Source organism: Tympanuchus pallidicinctus, unplaced genomic scaffold (assembly GCF_026119805.1).
Source record: "Tympanuchus pallidicinctus isolate F22 unplaced genomic scaffold, pur_lepc_1.0 scaffold4, whole genome shotgun sequence".
In the NCBI taxonomy this organism is placed as follows: Eukaryota; Metazoa; Chordata; class Aves; order Galliformes; family Phasianidae; genus Tympanuchus; species Tympanuchus pallidicinctus.
The window spans coordinates 49,468,780-49,488,124 of NW_026294758.1; the positions used below are offsets into that span (position 1 = coordinate 49,468,780).

Sequence of the window (19,345 nt, forward strand, 5' to 3'; positions counted from 1 at the left end):
TTGGGTGCCAAGTGGGTAGAAGTAGTACGTGGTCCCCATCTCATCCTCCTGCTCTTGCCTTGTGTCTCCAGGTGGTTGCTTGAGGAACATATGCAGCTTGCACCAGGATTTGAATATGCACATCTCTGCTGCTTGTTATTGCTCTTAACAAAGAGGGAAGAGGGGCAGAGAGGTGGTATTAGCATTCAGCACAGGTTAAACAGCTGAATACATTGATTCTGACCTACCTGGGCTTAAAGGACACTGCTGAAGTGGTGTGATACTGTTACATCACTAGGTGACTTGGTTAAACCTTCCTTTTGCTCATACTTCCATTGTAATAATTGTAAAGTACTTGAGGTTGGCGGGAACATCTGGGTCCATCTGGTCCAACTTCCATTGAAGCAGAGACACCAAGAGCAGGATGCCCGTGCCTATATCCAGACTATGTCCAGTCCTCAAGTGGTGCTGCCTTTAGGAGAGCGCGACAAGTGCTTGAATTGGCCACTTGCTGCCTCTTAGCCATGACAAAGCTAGCTGAACCTTTCATCCTTATGTACATATCCTCTGTTAAATTAAACAGGCTTTATGAAAACAAAAAAAGTGTAGAGTTGATCCCACACCTCTGTTCAGTTTTTGGGTCTTCATTCATGCAGTCTTCCTCTCTTCACCCACGTCTTCTCCTCCTTTTGCTTCTTCACACTCCTCCTCTTCCCTGCCTGCTGCCCATCTTAGCAGTCCAGTGCAGGAGGGCCAAATTACTTTGTATCTGTCCAAGTACTATATAGTATCCCCATTATATCCTCTGTCTGGTGGCAGAGCAAATTGTTTGGTTCGTTACTGCAGTAGTAAGTGGAGGAGGAGGTGAAGGTATGGGTACAGAAACATGAAGGGAGGTGATGGAGAATGAAAGGGCTGGAGGGAATGTAGCACCTGGTGTTTCCTTTCCTCAACCACATCTTCACTGTGTTTTGGGGCTTGGACTTTGTTGTTTTCATTTCCAGTTATTGCAGTGAAATGGAGCAGCCTGCTGTGCTCTGTGGTGGGAAATGGGCTTAGAAGAGAACTTGGGAGAATCAGAGAAAAATCAAATATTCTCCAAACCCTCCTCCACTCCTAAAAAAAAAAAAAGAAAAAAAAGAAGTAACAGAAATCATACAGGAAGTCTTTCCAGTGTAGCCTCAGAAAGGATTGTGTTTTATTTCTCCACTGTTTCACCTTATCTTTCTCAGAGGAGCTGTTTTTTGTGCAGAAAGGATTATGGATGGCTTCACCCCATAAATTAAAAAAGCTTCTTAAGAAAAAGGATGGGGTGGAAAGTGTGAAGTGTCTGAGTGCACTGCAAGCCCAGCTGCAGTGGACAGCAGCCCTAATGCTGATAGGTTTCCCAGTGCACAGCATGTATGCAGTCCTTTTTCAGCTCCCTGCACACCAAAGGCACTCCCCGTAACCTACTAATGTTACTGCCATCAGCTTCTTGCAGTATTCATGCCTTGGTTTCTGAAGATTCATGAGCTTTTTCATCATACTAAATGTAATCTAAACCCATTCTGCTCAATATACAGAAGTCTGGTTACTGTATTTCAAAATTGTCAAGTAAACAAAGAGAGAATGGAAATGTCTTTTTTTGTGTGTAGCTTTAGTCACAAGAGGATTTAAATTGTGGATGAAATATTTTTGTTTTTACAGTTGTGCTTAGGATCTCTAGTGATTTGCACGGAAACTCCAGTGTTGATGAATTATTAGTCTTCTTAGGTTATTGCTTCTGTCTTTTTTCACCTACTCACAAAAAGGTTTGACTCAGCACAGCATATAGCAGTGTGGATGTCTCCACTAGTAAAACAAAAAAATTCCTAGATGATACAATTGCAAAGTAAAGAACTAGTTTTTAAAGCAACATGTATTTATTTTAGGGAGGAAGTATGAGTTTCCCAGGATCTACAGGGACAGAGGTGAGTTTATTTAAACCCCAGACAGAGTGTAGTTAGTTAAGAGTGAACAAAACTTTGAAAATCCTTTTCTTTTGTTTTCTAGATTGTACAAGCAATCCAGAATCTAACTCGTCTCTTGTACAGCATACAGGTGACTACTTCACAATCAACTTTGTAGAATAATTGCTTTTAGTAATTTACTTCTTAAGGCTTGTTTTCATCTTGCACTACTTTTAGTTGTTATGTTATCTCTAGTGACTGTTGTACAAGATGTCTTACCATATATTTTTGCTCTACGTCAGTGCTTTGTTCCTTTGAGAACTGAATAATGCTTGCTTGAAGATCACTTTCCTCCCTGAGAGGAAGTATGTACAGTCCAAACATCTAGGGAAGGAGTAAAATGATAGCTCATATTGAACTGATGTCATTTCATGTGCAGATTTTGAAATTTAGATATAGATACAGGTGTAAGTATTTTGTTTAGAATATTATTGTGGTGACTTATAAACCACACCTAGGCCACTTATGTGACCAACCAACCTTCATAGATATTTCAACATCAAGTCATTATTGTTTTATTCTGCAGAGCCTTAGTCAGAAGTGTTTGGCTCTTTCTGACAAGTTAGAACATTTTAACTTATTTTTCCTTTGGTGCAATTTTGAATATCAATTTTAAAATGTTTATTTTGCAATATGGTTAACTTTTAAACCTTGATATTCGCATACTTCCTAGCAATCCCAGGAACTTGTGGATTAGAAATTAAGTGGAAGCAAATCAAAAGCAAAAAAACAAAAAAAAAACAAAAAAAAACCTTGTAAATCAGGAAGAGTTTTGTAAAAATTGAAAAATAGATGGCTTAATACTGGTGGCAATAAAGTAGACTCAGAATTATGCCTTATGGTTTTGACTATGAAAAGTTGTGTATGCTGGCAGTGTGGGTACAGAGAATCAAGCAGAGAATCCTATCATTGCTCTGTTCACAAAGCAGTGATCTAGTACTAGCAGGCCTGTTACTGAGGAAAAGCCAACAAAAGTGGGAACTGCACATTGTATAAAGCTAGAGTGGATGGCTTGGGGCAGTGGTGCTGAGGGAATTCTCTGGGAACATCTGCTTTCCATGTCAGTTCTCAAAGACCAACTGTGCACTAAGTACATTAGTAAGCCTAGGCTTTTCTTGCTTTTCTTTTAGATACCAGCAGTTTTATTTCATTTTTATAGTGGATACTGTCACAATCTTTAGTGCAAGCCATGTCACAACATCCTTGTGAAGGATGACACATAGTGCTCTTGGTTGTGAAAAAAGCTACTGAAACTTTGAACCAAAACCATGACTACACTGCCAATTTCTGCAGCAAAGGTCAGGTGCATGTAAGGAGTAAGACGACCTGGCTGTCTTGGAAGATGTTTGTAGAACTGTTGTTAGTAGGACTAAACTGCTGCAGATTTACAAGGGGACCCTTATGCCTTGTGTGAGCTGCACAGGAAGCGGTGCACTTTTCTCTGTATGCACCAAATCTGTCTTAGGAATACTTTGCTGAGTGTTGCATTCCCTAGGCCAATGCTTTAATGCCCTCTTTAACCATGAAAGATTGTTTTTCCTGTGTCTTAACATCATCTGACAGAACAGGACCCCAACTGTAACTGAGGCATGCAGCTGTAGCCTAAACATTATATATTATAACACCAGCTGCAAATCAGAAGCCTTATTAAATGTGCGTGAAATGTTTGCATGCTTTTAGAAACATGCCTTGGAATAGGTATGAACACAGAGTTCTCTGCATGAGGGTGAAACATTTTTATATAATGTTTTTAAACAAAAATACAGAAATGAGCGGATGCTAATATTTAAACATTTGTGTTTGGTTTCATTGTGGCATCTAGGCAGCATTAGCTATCCAGGACAGCCACAGAGAGCTCCATAGGTTACTCCTGCAAGAGAATGAGAAGACCAGTCGTAGCCATAGTTCTCGGATACCCCTCTTCCTGGAACCAGAAAAATACCGTAATTCAGAAAAACAAAGGGATGAGATGGCAAACATCAGCAAACTCCAGCAGCAGTTCCAACAAGAGCAGCAGCGCTGGCTGCGTGAATGCGAGCAGTGGCAGCAAGAGCAGGAGGTGAGGGCAGGCCTGTTGGAGCAGCGGGAGCGGGCCTGCAGCTGCCAGGAGGAGCTGCTGGAGAAGAGCCGCCAGGGCCTTGCACTGCAGTTGCAGGAGTTCCAACAGAGCCTGGAGAGGTTGCAGGAAGGACAGAAAGTGTTGGAGAAAAAAAGAGACAGTATCAAAGTGCAGAAGAAACTCCTCTGGCACTGGAAGCATGGTCTCCAGAGCAACCTGCTGCTGCCCACAGGGAGCCATGAGGTATGTTTTTCTCCCTGTCACTACATCCCTAGCTGCAAAGATGTAGAAATGTTCCCTGACAAATGGTCTGCCATGCCAGAGTGTCTGTTGGCTGATAGCACCATGAGGAAGTGTGTGGTTCAGGCATATCCCTAGGCTTGCTTTTGACTTTGGAGCCCCGTGGGAGCCACAGTCAAACTGATGAGTGTTAAATTCAAGAGATGGAAGTTTGTGTTTTATTCTGCTTTACCAGAGTGTTTGCACCTTCTGGCAAGATGTATCATGCCTCTTGCTTTTTGTAGGAAATCATACTATTGTAAAGCCTAAGGCATGAAACACTTTTAATGAAGGTTTTCAGATACTCTCCGTGCTCCTGAACAGCAGTGCTGTCCCCAGTGAGGAGCAGAAACTGTAGGAGTAGGAATAGCCTGGTTCTCATGAAGCCTTATCTATCAGACCTGGCATCAGCTATATTGCTCCCCTGAAACAAGCAGCCCCTAAGGGAATTACCTTGGTACGTGGCTCCAACCTGGACAGTGAAATTGCTTGGAGATGGTCATTGATAGGTGATGCAGTTTAAAGCAGCTCTGAGGCTGCTTAAGCATTTCATACTGAAAATAGTTCTTCTTGCAGTGTATGAAGGAAGCTCTTGCTCCAGTGTTTAGAGTCTTGTTTCCTTTACTGTTCTCTAAAGCACCTGAAAATCAAAAGAAGTCACCTGGATTCAAAGCCTGCTCACTCAAGCAGCTTTTTTTTCCCTGAGGTTTTCATTTTCATGAGAAAAATAGTAGAACCTTTCTTCAGGTCATCACCTCCCTACTTCTTCAGCTGGCAGCTAACCCATCTCAGGCAGTGACCATTCAGTGTCTAAGCTTGTGCCTGAATGAGAAGGTGAAAAATTGGCCTCTGACCTCCTCCTTTTCATCCAGCTTTTGTGACTATGGTGTGAACATTACTTTTCTATGTATTGCTCACACATCTCAAACAATGAAGCACCATGGAGTAGTATAACATGTGATAAAACCTTGACTTATTTGGCCAAGCTTAAGAAGTGGATGATAAAATACAAGCTGAAGTTGCCCATCAGCTTTAATCAATGGGACTTTTGAACTCTTCTGAGGAGGGAAAGTTGAAGGATGACAGCCAGATGCAGGGATAGCCAGGAATGTCACAGACAGAGGCAAAATAATGAAATTCTCATTGTCAAAGAGCCACAGGCTTAAAATAGTTCTTAATCTACTGTTTCATTTGTGACACTGTGTTATGTGTAAGACTATCTCATATGTATTTTAATTTCAAATAAACTGTGAGATCTGAATGCACTTCATGCCCTGGGCTTTTTTCTGTCCTGCATTTTCCAATACCTCAGCAGCAGAGCTGGAGCAGGGAGGCTGAGAGCCAGCCCATTATTTTTGCCATCACTCTGAGCCAGCTACCTAGCTGATTTTGGATGGCCAAACGTCATTACTGAGAATTGCTGTGTTTTGAGAGGGGCCAAGACAAAGTATACCCAATTACTGCTGTTTGTTCCTGAGTGCATGGGGAATTCAACATCTTTTGATATTAGCTTCTGGGAAACGAAATCACTATATGTTATGAATCCTCATTTCTGTCTGACAGTTAACTGAAGGTATCCTGGTATAAGGGTTCTTCTGGTGCTGGACAGAGATAAAAATACTGTTTTCTTTTTTTTCGTTCTGCAGATAATGAGACATGATCAGTTGGATAGCTTACGTGGTGAAAATGCGTTCTACTTAAATGAAGCTGTAGTACGCCTGTCTCTAAGTGGCCTCAACAGATCAGATTCTTCTCTTGTTTATGAAGATGTTGTGTATGGGCTGGACATCTCAAACTTGGATATGGCAAGGACTTGTGAAAATCAGGTGGACCTCAGGGCTGATACTTCTTGTCAACCAGCGTTGACCAACGAACTGTGGAAACCGACTGGCCCTCAACAGCAGATGTCTTTCTCCTGCAAAAGCAACAAGGATGCTTTTAATAATGGTAATTAATACCATTTTTAATAGTATGGGCAGAAAGAATAGTCCCAGGTAGGAAAGCAGCTTGGCAATAGTGAGAGTAATCAGTTTTGTTAAAAAAGTTGCATGCCATTTTACATTCTTGCTGAGCGTAACTGAGAAATCAGTAGAACAAAGCACAAATAAATATAGACAGCTTTTGCTAAAAATGTATCCCTATTCTTTGTTGGCATAAAGCTATGCTATCCTAGCATTGCATTGCACTGAAAATTCCCTGAATTCCCTGGACTTAAAACTATGTTAATGAGAAACTCTAGTCTGTTTCTCTCTCCTGTCACACTGAGTCTAGTTTTGATCTTATGTGGCCTTTTCATTCATTATGATGAAAGCTGTAGAAAAGGGCATAAAAAAACCTTAGCATCTAGAAATCATTAAAGACAGTGGTATGCTTTTGATGTGATAGCTGAAATGATCTGGTAGGTTTTTCCTGTACAACCAAGAGATTGAGGTGGCACATGGCAAATCAAGACTGTAGCTGACTTGCCGCCATCTTTCTGAGCTGGTAGTGTGGGATGACTTCTGTCTCCATGCAAGCTGCACACTAATTAGGTCACAGCAAAGATCAGTGGACAGCAGAACTAAGTAGGATCAGAAGTTAAAAACAAACACAGGTAACAGTGGTTCTAATACTCTTAGGTCAAACACACTGGGAGGTCCTTGGTTAGAGAACTTGCTCCTTAGTACTTCTTGTAAAGAATTAAGCAGGCATCCACCACAGCCTTACTATAATATCATTCTTAGTATACAGATTGCCAGAAAAGCATTTTGTATTCAAAGCTGACTATTCTCATCACCACAATCAGCAAACAAAGCTGATTAGTAAAAGAGATGAGTATTTCTAAAAATGCTTAAATAATTAGTGTGGTGAAACTTGTTCTAGTTTCAATGAAGCTGTCCTTTTAGTAACAGGTTAGCTAAGCTAGTCCAAATTTGAAAGAGAACACATATGTGGGTTTAAACCTCCCAAAAGTGGATTAGCTTGCACTGGCAAGTGTTCAAATGCAAGCTAACCAGGATGCTCTCTGCATTAAGCCCACATGAGAGTGTCTAGTTTAATTAAACTGGCTTGCATCGGTGTAATTGCACTGATTCTCAAATGAGCTGGTGGTGCTTCTCTGTGTAAAGATGCCCTTCTGGTAACTGGGCACCAGTGTAGTAGCCCCAGCAGCCTGGGGAGCAGTGCTCGCTACACATCTGCCTGAGAGGGAGGAGCAGCAGGCTAGCAGAAATCTCTCTGGCAAAGTCAGGTCTGTAAAACCTGCAGCTACTGCCTTCGCTGAGTCACAGAGCACTATTGGCAAAGCAGCACAGCAAATTCTTGTGGCATCTTGGTGGTGCAGGTTGTGTTGTGAAGCCCCCGGTGCGCCGCTAGAGCAGGAAAGAAGGGAACCTGCCCTGTAAGGGATCACATTCCACGGTCACATTTGTGACTTGGAGGATCACAAGTATGTCATGCAATGCATGAGTCTGCATGATTCGAGCTTGCTTCTGTCATGTATTTGGAGATGCCATATGGGGAGCAGGGAATGAGAAGAATGCTGAGCTTCCTCCTGAATGACAGATGGCATCCGAAGCTCCAGCAAACTCTGTACATGGAAGTGAAGTAAATTGCTCATTTCTAAGCAATAGGAATCAAGCTGAATAGTGTAAACATTTCATACTAGGAAGCAGATTCCGTGTGATGCTTTTTGGCCATGCTTTTTCCCCAGAGAGTTTAGCAGAGTTTAAGAAGTGCTTGTGGCTTTTCTTCCTGACTCCTCTGCAGGATAAAGTCAGCTCTGATTGCTGTGAATGGAAACCAGTAAGGACACAATGAAGAAAAAAACAGAATTTTAAAGTTAGTTGAAATTTTCCTCATTCTCATGTCAATAAAATGTGACATTTTACTTTTCTGCATTTTTCATCCAGCTCTATGCATATCATATGTCATCTTTCCAAAATCAGTCCTAAATAAGGAGTTAAAATAGAATTAAAAAAAAAAAACAACTGAGTATATCTTACTGAAAATAGCATTGTATAGGTGACATACGTATCCAGATCTTGTGTATAATAATTTTGTGCTCAGAACACCAGTTTAATTTCTTGATTTTGATTGACTTCTGTAGAATTAGTAAGCATTGTATAAGAAGTCTGGTCTGCCAAAAAAATTGTAAATTATTTAATGAAAAACACCACCTGAACATCATGTTGAGGAGTTAATCGTGATGCATTCAACTGTATGTTAAATACTATGCTGTTTAAATGGAAATAACTACATTCCTCCAGTGCATAATTTTCCGCTCATATTTTCTAAGGTAAGACATGTGTCTTTCCATAGCTAGCATCATGATTATGTATGATTGCTTTATGTGTATGGGAGTGAACTTTACTGAAGACCTTGGGGCAAGTTCCCACAAAGCTGAAACTGGCACAAGTACACTCACTAGAAAAGGTGTGTCAGTCAACAGGAGGAAAATGTGATTGAAAGAAAAATGTGTTAATGCTTTACACTAATGGTTATGAAATTATCTGCATGAAAGAAGACAAGTACTTTGGCTAATTAGGAATTGGGGAAGTATAGGTTTTGTGTCAGATCAGACTGAGAATTGAATAAATTACATCTTGCATTTAATTGACATGTCAGGTTAACTAGCTGAAATCAGTGTCTAAACATTCACCTATGGACTCAGCTCTTTGATTTCAGGAATCAGTGCAATTTTAATTCTTTTAAGCAATGAAGTGAATGACATCGTAGTAAATAATATTGCCTTTCTTTCATTTCTTCTTCTTCTTTTTTTAATTATTCAGATCTTGTATCTACAGGAATATAGCTGAAAAGCAATAGGTCTGGAAAACCACTCAGAAACTTGATTATGGGAGGTTTTTTTTCCCAACATTTACAATTGTATTGTTTGAAAATCTGTGCATATATGCACACAAGAAAATGAAATAAGGTGACTGAAGAAAAAGAAACTGTTTATTGAAAAAAGTGTCTCCTAGTGTTGCAAAGTATTTAATTCTTAATAGAAAAAAAACAAGTCCCAGAAACAGTGTGTAGTATCATCTTTGTCCTTTACAGGAAATCCCTTTCCTGTTCTTAAAGGTAGATTGTGCTAATTCTGATGGTCTGATTGGACCTGCTCTTAAAACGTTGGATGAAATTTATTTTCCATTGATAATATTTTAATTGAGGTTTAGAATGACACGTTATTTTTGGCTACCTAGACACAGTCATAGCCTAATGATGTATAAAAATATGTGAATGTGTTCGCAGCAGAGAAACTGAGAGTGGTGCTGCATGGACTTGGTTCTTTCCTTGTTGTCTCAGTTGATGTCAGAAGTTGTATAATGTAAAGCTGATGGAAGTGTGATAAAAATCTCATGCAAGATGCTTTGTACTGCATTGTTAAAAGCCATCTGAAAATGTACAAGCTGCTTCCCCGTTGTTCCAAGTCAGCACAGGATTTTGGCAAGGGCTGGAGCACAGTAACTTAGGGCCTTATTCAAATAAGCATAGCAATTACTGCCAGCACTGGTGGTGGTTGGTGGGTTCCCATGTTGAGGACATTGTTGAAAAGATGACTTTAGTCAGTGGGAACCTGTTAAATAATGACTTTTACAAAAAACATCATCCAACAACATACAGTTCTGTGTATGTGACCATTGTCAGTTAATTTCTGTGATTTTACTGCTGTGTGAGCTCCTTTTGAATACATTTGATTCACTCATTCTCTGAACTAATTATACTCTACACAGTGCATGTTTTACTGGTCTCGTGTTTCAACAGCATCCTTTGTAGCCAAAAGCATATCAGCCCTGTATTGCCTGTGGCATGGAAAGATGGGTTTTTTGCCTATTTTGATACTGTTTTTCCACTGTATTTCACAGCATTTGCATTGGTGGCTCTTTTTTATTTTTTGCTATGCATAAAGAGTGAATTCCCCCAGTTCTTTAACCTGAGAAACAGAGGGAAACTCTTAAAAGCAGAGAGTGGCATGACTATGAGTTTTCAGAAAGCTTCCTGTGCAGATGTGGTGTTGATCTATTTTAAACTTTCTGTCTTTTAATTGAGTAAATGTAAATCTGGGAACATCCAATTAATTCTATATTAAGAAACTGCCTTTTGTATACAGCTTATTCTTTCTGCTGTTAACATGGGTGGCTGCATAGGTAAGCAGAGGACACAGCCCACTTTGTGCTCAACTTTATTATTAGAATAAAATGCAATGGAAATATGTAAGAATATGTAACTGAGTAACATCAGCACCCATATCTCCCAGGTTCTAAATCGCCTTGATTTAACAGAAGGAGGAAGACCTTAATGCTGCAAGTGATAATGGGAAATTTGTTTCCTCTTTGTACCATAGAATGCTGAGTTTCGTACTGTGCCATTAGATATCAGTATCTGTGGGATACTTGCTGGACATGAATCACAGGGGAACTCTTGGGAGTAACACTGCCATTTGTTTAAAGCAGATGGCAAAAGAGATTAAATCACATGGCAGTGTGATACTAAAGTGAAAAGTATGTCACTGTATGGCATTTGCAATTAGTGCATTTGAAGTAATGCTTTTCAGCTCTGCAGTATTAGGGTTTTGTACTTATGTTACTAGTTTTCTCATCTCTAAACACTTCCCATTTCTGAATGTGACCACGGTAAGTGCAGTGGTATTGCATAACCTTTTAATTAAGTCAGTTAATGATATTCTGTTTTTATTCTGTATGCTGATTTAAGTACAGATTTTCCTCTGTAATGCCTGTCAGATTTTATTCTTTTTAACATCTTCTCGCTCATAACTCATTCATTAGGAGGGAGGGTTAAAATAGTGCCATGTCTTCAAGGTAATGAAAATAGAGTGGAGGTTGTCCATTCTGTCTTTTGAGGTACCACTGGCATTGGTGTATATGTGTACTCAGGCATGCCTTGCCTGCAGAGTTCATAAACAGCAGCAGAATGATGGCCAGATTTTTCTCAATTTGCTCCTAGTTGTGGTTCCAGCAATTTCAGCACAGTGTTTTTTGAAACCAGTGGAATTACTGGCATCAATGAGATTGGAATGATTTGGACCCTCATCTCTTATAAACAGATCTATTCTTTACTTAAATAAGGTTGCTCCAGTGAATCTGGATTTCAAGAACCTGTGAGGGGGAAAGGAGCAAGTTTTGAAGCAGAACATGTGGAGGGAGTCCTTTGCTGAGGACAGCTCTTTCTGTTTTGTAGTCAGGCAGGTGCCATTCAGGGCTGTACAACAGAACCTCTGCAGGGGAAAGGGTGATCTCTGAGGAAGAGCAGTCACAAAACAATAGAGCCTTGCTAATTGATGTTTGATGTCAAGAAGGTTCCCTGGGAGGTCCATGTTTTCAATAGATAATATGATCTGTGTGTGGAGGCCTGGTTAGGTGTCCTGCTTTAGTACATTAAAAATGTTTTGTATATGTTTTTGTATTGCAGTTAGAGCCTGAAGTAGATGCACAAGTATGAATAAATAATCCATCCTAATGGCTGTGAGAAGCTGTTTATAAATGATAAAATTTTGCAAGATAGTGAGTATGCAAACACACCCAGGAAAATCATGTAGCTGAATCACCAATTGTGTCTGGCTTATTTTGAAGAGGACAATCTCATTTTAATTATTTAGTATAGTGCTTTACATATTCCAGGAAATGGCCTGTAGCATGGTGTGTAGAAGTAATGAAGCCTTAGTAATATGAAACCTCCTTAGCAGCATCTGCTGTTAAATATTTATTGAGAAACTGGGGAAGATTGTCTGTCTGTCTTCTACTGGCATTCATCACAGGAGCACTCAGTTGCCTTCCACATAAATTACATTGGCATTGGCCAAATTGCTAGAGGAGATTTCACGGAGTATCTTGTTCTGCTTCCCCAGATGTTGCAGAAAATTCTCCTTTGGGTGCAAATTTTTGGTGGAGCAGTAGGGAGGGAGGAATCTAATGCTGCTATGAAAGGTGTTTTTAAATTTAATCTAATAGGAAGATCTCTGGCAGTAACCTGTTGAGATTCCTTGGTGTCTGTCCCTGGAAGCGTGATCTAGTGCTAGAACATGAATGCTATAAAAATAAATGCAATTTGGCTTAGGGTCTGTCATGCAAAAATCAAAGAAACCCACGTACCTTTAAAAGTTGTTGAATATATTCTTGGTTAAAGAATATATGACAGAGCAAGGATGAAAAGAAAGATGCTTTTTTTCTTTTAATTGAGTTTGAGAATGACATGATAGTTGTTGCTGGCAGCAAAAACTGCAGAGAGGCTGTCTTCCATGCAAAGGAGCTTGCCATTACAGCACAGCAGTAGGGTTGGAAATTTTAGCCTGAATCTCAAATTGAAGGAGGAAGGTATTTTTAAATGTAGCATCACTTTTTCCTACAATGGGGAAATAGCCTGATTAGTGCTGGAATGAGACCAGAGCAGAGCTGCAGCATGAAGTGAGGGGATGGGAAAGCACTGGAAGGAGCGGACCAAAGCAGTATCCCAGGATAATGCTGCAGAACTACAAAAAAAAACTTGTAGGAAAGACAATGTGGAAGGAGGTGGTGATGAATTGAGATGTACAGGTGGAACCAGAGCTGTCCATTGCAGTGCTAAGCAGAAGCAGAAGAAAGGCAAGTGGACATGAGTATATTCTTTTTATGTGAGAAAAGTGCTTTGCTGGAGAAATGAAAGCACATGCTTATTTGACAATTGTGCTTTACTCTGGCTTTAATGTATGGTCTTCCCTTTAGCTTTTATGCACTGTTGTTGCAGCAGTTAGATGTTCACAGCGTGCTGAGCGAACAATTGAAGATGGCATTGATTGTTTGATCACGCCCTGAAACTTCCCGTGCTTACAATGCAGAACTTTTAGAACGTGCATCTGTTCAATTTTTCCTCTTTTTTTTTTTTTTTATTAATTGACTGCAAGAAACAAATGTCAGTGTGTATACTTCCTGCTAACTCAATTAAGAACAGATAAAAGTGGCTGAATTGAATTGCGCTTAAAAATTAGCGACCATTTCCCTGACCTTTGAGCTCAGTGGAGACCAAGCATCTCCGTGACCATCTGTTAAGAGGCTTCTGTCAGATGCTCACTCATAGCAATGCCTGTATTTTTTCTGTATTAATCACTAAGTAGGAGCCTCTATTAGAGGGAACAGATAGCATATAATTGATTTGAAACAAGTGCTTTGCCTTATTTTTGCTTTTGCAGCAACTCTCTATATTGGCTTAGTATTCTCACACCACTTACTCAGAATTTTTACATCGTCAGCCTTAAAGAGTAAAAAAAAAAAAAAGTAAAAAAAAGATGGAGCTGGCTTGTTGTCAGGAAACTGTTATATAAAGCCAAGGTGATTAGGTGGAGGCTTCAGAGTGTTTTATAATGACCTCTCCCTCCAGCTTCTGTTACGAAGCAGTGCCCTCCTGTTACTTCAGGAAAATGTTACCGAATTTGAGAGCACAGTTTCTTTGTGTTGCACCTGAGAAAGTGGCCGAAAGCGAGAGTCAAAACCGTGTTTTCCAAGGTCTTTGATTTAATGCTTATTTCAAAGCAAACTTGAAGGTTTTTTGTTTTTTTTTAAAGCAAAACACAACACCATAAAATATGAAGTGAGGTTAATCAGCACAGTAATGCCTGTCAGTGGTAACAGAAAGCTCAACAGAATAGTTTTGATGTGCAAATGTCCCATCTTGCTTCAAAGGGAGTGAATTCCTGTGCCAGAGATGCTGTTTTTCTCAGTGCTAATGCTGTGTCTTTGGGAGGAAAGGAGAAGAAGCTTCATAGCAATGTGTTACTCGTGGGGTGCAAACTGGTGTGGGCTGGCAAGGAAAGCATGGGAATTTGCTAGCTGGTGGAAGAGAGGTGAGCTGGTTTCATCTGCTGTCAAACTGTTTCTGTCTGTAACTTTCTCTAACAATTCTCCAGCAAGTATTCAAGTTGGAGCTTTTTACCTTCCTGGCTGCAGATTGTAGAAGTTGGAGCTTTTTACCTTCCTGGCTGCAGATTGTAGCTTCAGCTGCTGGTCACGTGTCTTCTGCAGATCATGGGGTCATGCAGATCAAGAGGAGATCGCTGCAGATCACCCGGTATGTCTGCATGACAATCTTGAAGGAGGAGGCTCTAGGTGTTTACCTGTTGCAATCATTTTTGTCATCAGTTGGATGGATTTCTGCCTCTGCAGAGGTGCAAACTGTGGCCATGCCAGCATAGCCGCAGCTCTGTGCAGGCAGCTGGTGCCATTCTTTGTGATCCTCTGTAGAAAGGGTGTTCTTAGGGTTATATGGTTATTCTCTCTTGATCACTTGAGTGCAGCTGTGTTTAATGAGCTGGAAAAGAAGTAGATCAATAAAACATGTGTTCGTTGTTAGCAAAATACCTGTTGGACCATGTGTGCGTCAGTAATTGACCAACTAATGCTTCAAAGCTTAGCACAAAGACAGTTTAATAGGGAATTCATACCTAAATAAATTAAGATTAAGCAGAAGCAGACAGCTGGCAGGCAGTGTGTTCTGCCAAGGTGGGACTGTGAGCATTTAATGTACAAACAAGTTACAATTTCATGTCAGACCTATTTTTAAGTCTCTCTTATTGATGTGCATTAAAGAAATAGCATGCGAAGAATGGTTTAGAAGCTGTGTGCTTTAAATCCAACACAGCTGATAACATAGCTGTGTATGGAGGTTAAAACTTAAGTAATTTTGACCTATGGCATGATATGAACTTGATGTTAGAGAAGTTATCACTAATAGTGTCTGAGACTGAGATGCTTTTAAATATTTTCTTTGATATAACCTTGCTATAGATACTGCTTTGAGCAGTAATAAGAGAAGAGGGCTGAATTGTCACGTGCCCCAAAACCTGGGGCTATAGGACAAGCATCAGAGAAAACCAGAAAAGCAAATGCCATTGTTTTACCACACCAAGAGCTAAACAAAGAACAGGAACACGCGGAATAATGGCTTCTCTTGTAGTATCAAAAATCCAAGGAATCCACATGAAGAAGAGTTACAGTTCAGACCTTTATCATCAGAGGCTTTGGATTCTTTTTGTTCTCTGTCTCCTAACAAAATAATGCACCAAAAGGTGATGAGACTAATTAATCTAGAATCCAGTAAAGCCTAATTGGTCATCTACCTTTTGTGAAAAGACCTCTGATTCATGAAGGTGCTTGTTTGCCTGAGAAACGCAGTTACTGCTTTTTCCTGTTAGGATTGGTTACAAGTAAATAGAGGCATTAACATTCTCGGATTGATTTCCTGCCTTACTTATTCAGTTGAGGAATGAATTAGGCTCCTCTTTCCATGGTAACTTCAAGGTCAGAATATTTTCCCGGTGTTTGCTGAGAGCTGGGGTCTTGGTCACACCGTGGTGAAGGGGTGAGATGTCCCTGCAGGTTAACAACATGTTGCCGCATGTTGTTCAGCGGGAAATTCATCACAAATCCATCACACTAAAAAAGTAATCAAAACCGATCACAGTGTTGTTTGCTGGGAGGAAAGGGAAGGAGGCTGAGATATTTAGAGTTCCCTGGAAAATCGGCTCTTGCAAAGGAATCAGGGTGGAAACCTCTGGGAGCATTCTTACAAAGAGCTGCCCTATTGTTGCTGAAGGACACTTCCAGAGGAGCTTACAGGAGCTAGCCTGCCATTTGCTGTTGAACAGTGATGGCAAATAGGAGCCTGTTTCCCGTGAATTCCGTTGAATATCCCAGTCCTGGTGGAGTTAGCACTGTTTTTTAGGTGTCTGCCTGTGCTTTGCATTATGCATGAGTGCCCGAGGGAGTGGGGGATTAAATACAGCAGCTCTGCCATTTCATATAGCTCTGGCCTTAAGTTGATGTGTCAGCTGTCAGTCCAGATGAACTTGGTATAAAAACTGGTCATTAGAAAGAAATGGTAAAACCAAGACGTAACTCTATTCTGGTTTTTTTGTGTTTTTTTTTTTTTTTTTTTCTTTATCCACAGATGAATAATTGATTTAAAAATCTAACATGTTGCTCAAAGTGGCACATCTCTTTCTTCGTATAATGACAGTTTGTTTTCTAAAGAGGGCCAACATATGACACAGGTCTCTGAAGGTCATAACAGATTCACTCAGTGCGCTTACTGTTTATGCAATATAGTCCATGTGATGAGTTCCCTTTTCTCTTCCCCTTTTTTCCTTTCTTTTTTTTTTTTCCCTCTTTTTTTTTTTTTTCCTTTGTTCTCTTTTGAAAAGCTCTGAAGCCTCCAACCTATGCTGACCTTAGAACTGACTCAGTTCGGGCCAGAGACTTTCTCAGATCCTTTGCAATGTGACTTATCCTGTGATGCTGAAAAATTGGGGTCAGAGCTGGAAGAGAAAGGGCTTTCTATTTAAAACACAGACACTTGAGCAGGGATTGCTGCCTGAAGTATTTTCTAGCACCTTGTTAACATCATCCCATCCTCCCTGTAACATTCACTGTGGGCACTCCAGGCTTACCTGCAGAGCTCTTGTCCTCCAAGGGGGAGAGGTGAAGGAGAAAATCTGTGGCATTTATTTGATGTGGAAATGCTTACATCCTGTGACAACAGACAGAAGGTGAGAATCAGTGTGACTAATAAGGTGTTTACTTGGCTTCCCACCACCAATCTTTGACCCTGTGTTTGTTTTGGTATGTATTGATCTCAGCTTTGTGCAAATTACTATTGATCTCAGCTTTGTGCAAATTCCGTTGCTTTGTCTTTCACCTCTAAGTGGTTTGTGCTATGCCAGTCATCCTGTCTTTTGGTGTTACAGGAAGGGTAGGATAAGGCAATTAGCAAGTAGAATGCCACATTTCTCATTTCCTGGATCATGTTTTAAGCCAGGAGCTTTTGGTTCTCTGCAATGGAGACCAGGCCCTGATCTGAGAACTCAGGTCCTCCCTGGAAATAATGTGAAAGCTGCCTCACAGGCTTGTGTTGTTATTTTTGTTGTCTAAAAATATACTTTATGGTCATAAAGTCTTGTTTGCAGTTGCCTGGTACCTGGCCTCATTGAGCTGGAGCTATGCAAAAAAAAAAAAAAAAAAGAAGTGAAGAGGAGGCTCATCAAAGGCAGATGGTCCTCACTGGCCCAGCTCTAAATCCACTCCAAGCCATGGCTGCCCATCACAGCACTGCAGAGAGGCCGGGCTTTGGTTCCCCAGTGCCACTCTGACTGCCAGCACAGAGTTTCTGGGCAGTCCCTTACCACCAGCAGCCCCTTCACCTGTGGCTTATCACTGACAAGCCATTCTCTCTGCTTGCATGACAGACTGCATGGCCTCCTGCCAGGCAGCCTGCAGTGTGGCACCCATAGCAGGATGAGGCTTCAGCCTGGGGATGCTGTTCCTTGGTGAGGAAGAGCCTGGTGCATCTGAAACTGTTCCCTTCCCTCGTTTGCTGGAAAAGCAGATCCTTTCCACCTCACCAAAGTGTGTATCAACTGTGATGGTGTCTGGGCTGTCATTCCCTGGATCACGGAGTCACAGCATCATGGACATATTCCCCTGCAGAATATCTGGAGGGGAATCTAAGAAAGTCTGACAAGCTCAGTGCAGTGACCACTGCCCTGGAGAGCCTATTCCAGGGCAGTGTTCCACCCAACCACCTTCTGGTGAAGAACATTTTCCTGGTATCCAATCTGAAACTCTCCTGTTGTTCAGGTTCTTAGAATGCAAGGGCTTAAAAATAATAAGAGAATAGAAAAGCAACTAAACTGCCAATAAATCACTTATTCCAACAGTGACTGCATGTGATTTGTTTTTCCAGAACATTGTCAGTTTTCATTGCTTAGCTCTGCCGTTTAGCATTGTACCAGTTCATGAGAAATGGCTTGGAAACAGCTACTGCTTTAATTGGTGAAGCAATTACTGTTTAGTTTTGATGGTAGAAAATAAACTGTGTGTAAGGTGTTTCTCTTTTCTTTTCTAGGTTTCTTCAAATTTGTAATTAGGCTTCTCCAATTATGTACTTCATAAACTTTGGAAGAAGATCTTTCACATAAATGCTTACTGCCTGATATTTTTATGCATGTAACTTTGTTAAGATGAACAGACTCACAGGACTTGAAAGGAATATTAATGTGGGCAAAATTACCTTCAGTACTAGCGTTCAGAGATTGAGAACCTTTCACTCTTTTTACTAAATAAATAAAACTGAAGCATCCAGCTTGCATAAAGACAAGCAGGTGTTAGGATATTTCTGGTTTCTTGAATCTGAGTCAGCAAATTGTAATCTTTTTCTAATATGGCTATTAAAAAAAAGTGCAGATGTCAACTAACAAAGCTAAGCTGTTTGAGTAAGGGAGTCCAGTCCTCCTGTATTACATTCTGCAAATCCAGAGTAGTGCACCTGCAATCAAAACTTACTGTGGATTTTCGCAGAGACTAAAACTCAATCACTTAAATCCAGTGTAAAACAATAAAAAGAGGGGAATTTAGGCTGCATTTTCTTGCATTCTGTGTCACCCTGGTACTGACCAACCACTGATGATATATAAATACCTTGGCCCTGGCACCTGCCCTGCAATCTCAGCAGCAGGTACTGCCTACGTACCGCTTGCACTGGAGTGAAGTACTGGAGGCTGTTTGCTCTCAGGTTATCAGAGTGGAGAGCATACTGAAGGCAGTGCAGCAGAACAGTTTGTTCTCATATACTGTCCCACAGCTGACTTGCACTGCTCCACATTCCCAGAGGTAGTGAGCAGCCTGAGTTTAGTTAGCCAGCAAACTTATGTTTCCATGAATTTAGTAAACGAGACTGATGAAAGCTGCATGCATCTTGGAAGAACCAGCTGTGGGCAGGTATCATTGTAAATCACGATCATTTAGAGTGACAGTAAGTAAGAAAAACAATTATCTTCTTTATAAGAGATTTCCTTTGCACACAAGAGAGAAGGGATGAGGACAGAGGTGGGCACAGAATGTCTTTTTAGTTTCTGCATGAGTGACAGAAGGCTCAAAGGACCCAATGCTGGGTTTGCTTGCTTCTGATGTTACCTGTGATGGCTGTTGCATGAATGCTGCTTCCTCCTGTGGAGTTGTTTTTCCAAAGCCCTTAATCCTATGTAGTAGCAGAGGTTGGTTGGGTTGGTCCT

At 40.7% G+C, this 19,345-nt stretch overlaps 1 protein-coding gene across 10 annotated transcripts in view; it reads left to right on the plus strand.

Annotated features, from left to right (window-relative positions):
* The window catches only part of ARHGEF28 (Rho guanine nucleotide exchange factor 28), a 138,788-nt gene that overhangs the window by 107,752 nt on the left and 11,691 nt on the right, over positions 1-19,345 (plus strand). For 8 of the 10 annotated variants that reach the window (XM_052701258.1, XM_052701260.1, XM_052701262.1 and 5 more), the window contains 4 exons: positions 1,893-1,931; positions 2,014-2,061; positions 3,793-4,272; positions 5,955-6,255. In XM_052701258.1, the coding sequence (XP_052557218.1) occupies positions 1,893-1,931; positions 2,014-2,061; positions 3,793-4,272; positions 5,955-6,255 (868 nt within the window). The remainder of the gene's footprint in view (positions 1-1,892; positions 1,932-2,013; positions 2,062-3,792; positions 4,273-5,954; positions 6,256-19,345) is intronic. The other 2 variants (XM_052701265.1, XM_052701261.1) reach the window with 2 other exon arrangements.